The sequence below is a fragment of the Myotis brandtii genome, unplaced genomic scaffold (assembly GCF_000412655.1).
Source record: "Myotis brandtii unplaced genomic scaffold, ASM41265v1 scaffold463, whole genome shotgun sequence".
Classification (NCBI taxonomy): Eukaryota; Metazoa; Chordata; class Mammalia; order Chiroptera; family Vespertilionidae; genus Myotis; species Myotis brandtii.
The window spans coordinates 2,032,952-2,039,304 of record NW_005367694.1 but is presented as its reverse complement, the minus strand read 5'-3'; the positions used below and the strand labels follow the sequence as shown (position 1 = coordinate 2,039,304).

The window sequence follows — 6,353 nt, the reverse complement described above, 5'->3', positions numbered from 1 at the left end:
ATGGCTCCAGGGAAGAACACCCATCACCTGGGACTCTGACCAGGGGACTCTGGGGCAGCCACGAAGCCGGAGCTTCAGTTGGGCGAGTGTGGGGGCTACACTGAGTCCCTGCTGTGCCAGGCCCCTGCCCAGTCCCGGCAGGAAGAAAGGCCTCACTCAGAGAAAGGCCTCATTCCCAACCTCTAGGGCAGGGGAGAGGGTCAGCCCTCGGCTGGTCCCTGGGGTAGGACTTCAGAGAGGCAACGCTCACTGTTTAGAAATTGCACTGTTTAGAGTGTCTATGATGCTGAAGTGTTGGGGAGTGCGCACATGCTGTGTTTTGAAATCCGAAAAACACAGCAAAGCCAATTTGCTGAAATAGGAGGAAATGCCTGTGGCACAGGCAGGCGCTCTGTCGTCCTCTGCAGGGGAAGGGCCGAGTCTGAGCCCTGCTGCTGCCACCCACCTGCTCACTCGCCCCTGAGGGTCATTCCTTGCTGTGGGCCTGAGTATTCCCACCCCAGCAATGCAAGGGGCCACCTCTCCCACCCCCAGCTCTGATGACCCCCAGCTATTTGCTCTGGAGACATGCACGACAGCTGTGCAAACATGGGCCAGGCTTGACGCCTCAGATGCCCTGGGAGGGGCCTTAGGGGTGCCAGTCCTTTTAACCATTGTGGGGGTAGGAAAGGGGCTCCAATCAGTGGCCATCACCCTCATCCTGCCCCTCCCCCCCCGCCCACATACCCACGTCACGAGAAACCCCCAGCCTGAGCCGTCCAAGACCAAGAAAGCCCACTCTGTGCCCACGGGCCAGGCCGCCACCTACCTGGCGTTGCCATCATAGCCTGCAAAGATCCATAACTTGTCACTGTACACCGTGGCACCGTGGGCTGACCTGGCGACTGGCAACCTGGAGCAAGAGGTTGGGGAGGAATGAGGCCACTCGGTGAAGGCCCGAGCCTCACAGCCCCACAAGGCTGGTCCGGCGGCCACAGCCCTGCAAGTCCTGCCAGGCCCCGACTGCCGTGCCCACGTCTGCTGGCACCGGGACTCCAGTCAGGATACAATCAACAGCAGGAGGGGCTGAGCTCATGTGGCACCAGGCCCTGATGATGCATTTAGACATCACCGGGCAGGGACCTCTCCCGGGTGCGGTGCGACCAAACAGGGGTGCTCGCAAGGGAGGACCGTGGAAGCGCTCGGCACAGGACATCCGGGTCCCTTCTACCCAACCTAAGAGCTGGGAAGAGGCTGCAAACGGCGCAGCTGGGAGTTCGCACCAAATCCCAGCTCCCAGGCCTCCCCGAGCCCTGGGCTCCTCTGTAATGCTGCCGGGCCGGAGCCCGCAGAACAGCCCCAAAGGTTTCAGCAGGTTCTCACCGTCCTTCAATTTTCCACTCCGTCCACTGGCCAGTTGCGAACTTGTATTCGAAGAGGTCATTTTTATTCTTCAAGTTAGAATTGGAATAAATGTCCCCAGTGTAACCCCCTGGGTGAAGAGAGAGCAACCGTCACACCCAAAGGCAGCATTTCTGAGTCCTCAAACCCCAGGAGGGGAGGGCAGAATCTGGCCCCGTTGGAAAGGCATTCCAGAACTTTCTCCGCACGCCTCGGGAGCACCTACTGGGTGCCTGCCTCCATGCTGGGCTCTGGGGACACAGAGATCAGCAGGACACCATTCCCTGTCCCCGGCGGGGAGGGAAAGCCACCTTCCAGCCCAGTCGCAGAGGCAGGCGGTTCCTGCCCCAGGAGACCAGGCTGAGGATCAGAGTGGACAGGGAGAGGCCAGCCAAGCACAGCACGTGGGCCTGAGGCTTGCAGGGAGGGCAGGGGAGCCCTGGCCTGGGAGGTGAGCGGCAGCTCACCAAAGACGAACATGCTGCTCCCGTAGACCACGGCTGAGTGGTGGTAGCGGGGGGCGGGTGGGGTCCCAGTGGTGAAGGCCCTGGCGGGAGAACAAGAGGCAATGGGTGTCAGCAATATTTTGAAGGTCATACCTGTATCACTATAGAAACTTTTTAGGAAATTGCCAATAAGGAAAAAACAACAACAACAGCACTAACATTTATATATAACCCTTTGCTAGAAACCACTGTCCACATCTGGAGGTCACCCCTACACCTTCCTATGCATATTGTGTCTCAGAGTGATTTTTTAAAAATGGAATCATCTGGTAGATATCTTGCAATATGCTTTTTCAGCTTCATAGTAGACTGTGAGTAGGTCTTCAAGCCACTCGAGAATCATCATTACCCCCCGTCTCACAGCTGCACTGTATCCTGCAGCATGGGTGGTCCACAAGAGGTCACCCCTACACCTTCCTATGCATATTGTGTCTCGGATTGATTTTTAAAAATGGAATCATCTGGTAGGTATTTTGCAATATGCTTTTTCAGCTTCATCGTAGACTGTGAGTAGGTCTTCAAGCCACTCTAGAATCATCATTACCCCCCATCTCATAGCTGCACTGTATCCTGCAGCATGGGTGGTCCACAGATTTTACTTTTCAAATTAAAAACCCATTTATACTGCTTTCTGGGGGCTGCTCCTTTTCAGTTTTATACTTAAGCATTTTTTTTTTAAATCCTCACTCAAGGAGTGAGGATATTTTTGCCATTTATTCTAGAGAGAGTGGGGGGGGGAGAGAGAGAGAGAAAGAGAGAGAAAGATCGATGTGACAGAAACACATTGATTGGTTGCCTCCCACAAGTGCCCCGACCGGGGCAGGGATCAGACCTGCAACCCAGGTACATACTCTTGACTGGGAATCCAACCCAAGACACTCCGGTGCGCAGGCCGATGCTCTAACCACTGAACCACGCCAGCCAGGGCTACTTAAGCAGTTTTTAACAGAGAATGTAAAGTCTTGACCAGCTGGTGTGGAACCAAGAGGTCACTGGTTCGATTCCCAGTCGGGGCACAACCCCGGGTTGTGGGCTCGATCCTTAGTGGGGGCTGTGCAGGAGGCAGCTGACCGATGTTCCTCTCTCTTCGATGTTTGTATCTCTCTCTCCCTCTTCCTTCCTCTCTCTATACAATTCAATAAAAACATATTTTTTTAAAAAAAAGAATGTAAAGTCTTCAGAGTGATTTTCAAAATGAATTTGTAACTACTGGCCATACTTTAAAATTAAGTGTGAAAGAAACAACATAGAAATTTCTGTGGCCCTATGTAATACTCTTTGTAATACTTTAAGCAATAAAAAAAAATTTTTTTAATTAATTAATTAATTTTTTTAAAAAAAAGAAATTTCTGTGGCAATCCCAGTGCTACCCAGGTCTCCTGGGCACAAGGTGGGCAGCGTGGGGTGATGCCACCTTGGCGTGCCAGGTTCAGCAGCTGTGGGTCCTGAGCCCTGACATCCTCCTCTGTCAAGGGGGGAGGGGTCAGACACCACCCCAGAGGCTGCTGGGCATTGAGGGCTGCGCACAGGGCTCCAGAGCAGAGCGTGGCACCCAAGGCGCTCGGTGAACCTGGGCTTCTGCACAAGCGGATGGCAGAGCTCAGAGGAAGCCCAGCATCTTCTAACCCCAGGATCTATTTCTCCCCCTCAGCTGTGAGCTGCTCCAGGTCAGGGGCTGGACCGCAGGGCACAACGATGCAGTGCTCAGAGAGGGCAGGTGTCTTGTCCAGAGCTGCACAGCCGGGGAGGGCCGTCTGCAGGAGGCAGGCCGGGGCCCGCATGCTGCCCACTGCCTGTGTGGGGTCTCCAGGCAGAGGATGGGCCCCATGAGGCCGGGAGGGGGAGGGGGGAGGAGCCCCTGCAGCAGCAGAGTCCGTCCTAGAAGAACCCATCGACCAATGGCTCTCTGTGTTGGCTCCAGCCCCTGGCCTGGGAGGCAGGCTTGGTGACCAAAGGGCTCTCCTGAGGCAGAATTTGAGGACCCACAGATCAAACAGGTCCTCTTATTAAGAGGATTTGAATAATCAATCTCAGTCATGGACTGGGAAAGAAACCCAAGAGATAGAGGGAACACTGGGTATGGCATGGGCAGCGGCGGCGGGGGGGAGGGGGGGTTCTTATCTCCTCCTCGAAGCTTCTGTCTACCGTTCCAGGAATGTGACTCCACTGGCAATCAGGGCCCCAAACAGTGCGACCAAGTTCTAGGAGAAAGAGCAGGGACCTGGGCCCACCTGCACCAGGAGCAGTCCTTCACGTCAAACCGCAGCAGGTCGTTGAGCATCGTCTTCCTGAAACACAGCCAGGGAGAGGCGGGCTTGGTTCTGGTCTGCTCTGCAGGGCGTTGCCCAGCCAAGACCTAGCAGATGGACACTGCAGCCCAGGAGGTAGGGGAGCTGTCCTAGGAGACTTAGCCAGGGCCAGACACCAGCTGACGCCCGAGGGACCAGAGAGGTGACCACAGAGGAAGCTCCTGAGCTGGTGCAGGCACAGGGGCTGCCTGCTGGGAGTCAGGCAGGACCGAAGCATGACCCCAGCCACCCACAGCCTGTGCCTGCCCACACCTCAGGGAGGCCCCTCCCCTTCTCTCTGATCTTCCTGCCACCTCTTTATCACAAAGCCAGGGTAGCAACTACATTTTAAAGATACAATAAAATGATGGTGAATACACAGTGCAATATATAGATGATGTATTTTAGAATTGTACACCTGAAACCTATATAACTTTATTAACCAATGTCACCCCAGTAAATTCAATTAAAAATAAATAATAAACAACCAAAAAAGATAAAATAAAACAGAAAGCAAATCCACTGGCCATGACACCACCTGTTAGCATGTCACCACCCAGCTCTGTCACTAAGAGGGAAGAAGGGTGTCAACCCAACAGGAGTCTAGCACCCCCTGCCTAGCTCCGTCTGCACCAGATGGCTGAGCTCTCCACTTCCATTTACAGAAGAGGAAACAGCCTGGAGATAAAAGGACCTGTCTGAAGCCATGCAGCCAGGAAGCCAGGAGCTGGGAAGCGGAGTGTGACAGTAATTCCCCCCCTCTCCCATTTGCCCCTCCTCCCTGACCTTTGACACCTCCCCCCCCCCCCCAGGGCTACAGGCCATCTTTCCTTGTACTCAGTCCGTCTACAAAGTTACAACTGTATTGAGACAAATTTGTATTCTGTTTCTCAGTGTCACATTGTAGCAAAAATAGTTCTGCTTGTTGCTCCACAGTTCCTGCTACAGAACACTCGTGGGGATGTTCCCACCCACCGCTCTGTGCTGGACATCAGGCATTTTCAGTTTGGGGGATTCTCATGGAATGTCTTTCATTCCTTCATGGGACAAACACCTGTCAAATTGTCTGGGTGCTGGGATACAGGCCCTGCTCTGGAAAAGACAGTTAACAAACACCTGTATGCCCTGGGACCAATGGAGCCGGGAAGAGGTTGCAGATGGTTCAGGTGGTCGGGGAAGGCCTCACTCACAGGTGATTCAGAGGAAGAGCAGGAGGGAGAGCAGCAAGGCAAAGTGCCTGGCAGGGTGGCAGCGAGGGCTGACGTGTTTCTTTCAAGGCTCTGTCCACTTGGTCAGAACAAGAGGGAAATTTCTGTGTCCGGAGCATATGCTACCCATGCTGTGCTGAGGGCCCTGAGGGCAGGGAACCTTACCAACTGGGAAATGGAGGTTGAATGCTTGGCTAACATTTGAAAAGACAGCAGTGGAGCTGCAGAAGCCTAGTCCAAACCACCATGTTTGTCCCTCCCTGGTCCAAACACCCTACTGCTCCAACTCACTCACCCATTGTCTCCACCAAATACGTAGATGGCATCTTTATAGGCCACAACTGTGTGCTTGCTGCGCCTAGAAAGAAAAGAGGGGTGGGTAGAGATGAGACCAGGACCCTCCCTCCCGGGGGCACCCAAGAAATGAGACCAAACACCGGGGCTGCCACAGAAGTTGGATAACACCTCTCAGCTATCAAGATGAACAGAAACCCCTAAATTCCACCAGTACCCCACCCCCACCCCCAAATAACCCTGCATGTGGGGACCCTGTCATTGTCCTAGGACTCTCTGGACTCCTCATCCCACTGCAGAGCACCTGGGACCTCAGCTGGAGACCCACAATATGACTCTGGTGCCTGACCCCTGGCCACCCCGCTCCGGGACTCCCTCAAAATCCCCGCCACTGCCCTGGGCATCGCCCAGGACACCACCACTCCACCCCCCATTACCAGATCCCGCTCCAGGACACCATGCCCCAGCCTTGCCCCTGGAACCCACTATGAAACCCTCTCGGGCATCCTCCCCACCCCCAAGATCCTGGACCCACGCCGTACCGAGCCCCCACGAACTCGTCGCAGGGCGGGAGGCGCCGCCAGCGATGCACTGTCTCGAAGGGCCCGAAGTTGAGCGTCAGGTACTCGACACTGTCCGAGCAGCTGTGGTCAAAGTCCACGCTCGGGGCTACCTTG

The 6,353-nt window shown here is 54.8% G+C and overlaps 1 protein-coding gene across 1 annotated transcript in view; it reads right to left on the bottom strand.

Annotated features, from left to right (window-relative positions):
- LZTR1 (leucine-zipper-like transcription regulator 1) overlaps nt 1-6,353 on the bottom strand; it is a 17,166-nt gene that overhangs the window by 9,533 nt on the left and 1,280 nt on the right. Inside the window, exons 2-7 of the mRNA XM_005875582.2 lie at nt 6,219-6,349; nt 5,678-5,740; nt 4,118-4,174; nt 1,848-1,927; nt 1,363-1,471; nt 809-892 (exon numbers count right to left, since the gene is read on the bottom strand). Of these exons, the coding sequence (XP_005875644.1) occupies nt 809-892; nt 1,363-1,471; nt 1,848-1,927; nt 4,118-4,174; nt 5,678-5,740; nt 6,219-6,349 (524 nt within the window). The remainder of the gene's footprint in view (nt 1-808; nt 893-1,362; nt 1,472-1,847; nt 1,928-4,117; nt 4,175-5,677; nt 5,741-6,218; nt 6,350-6,353) is intronic.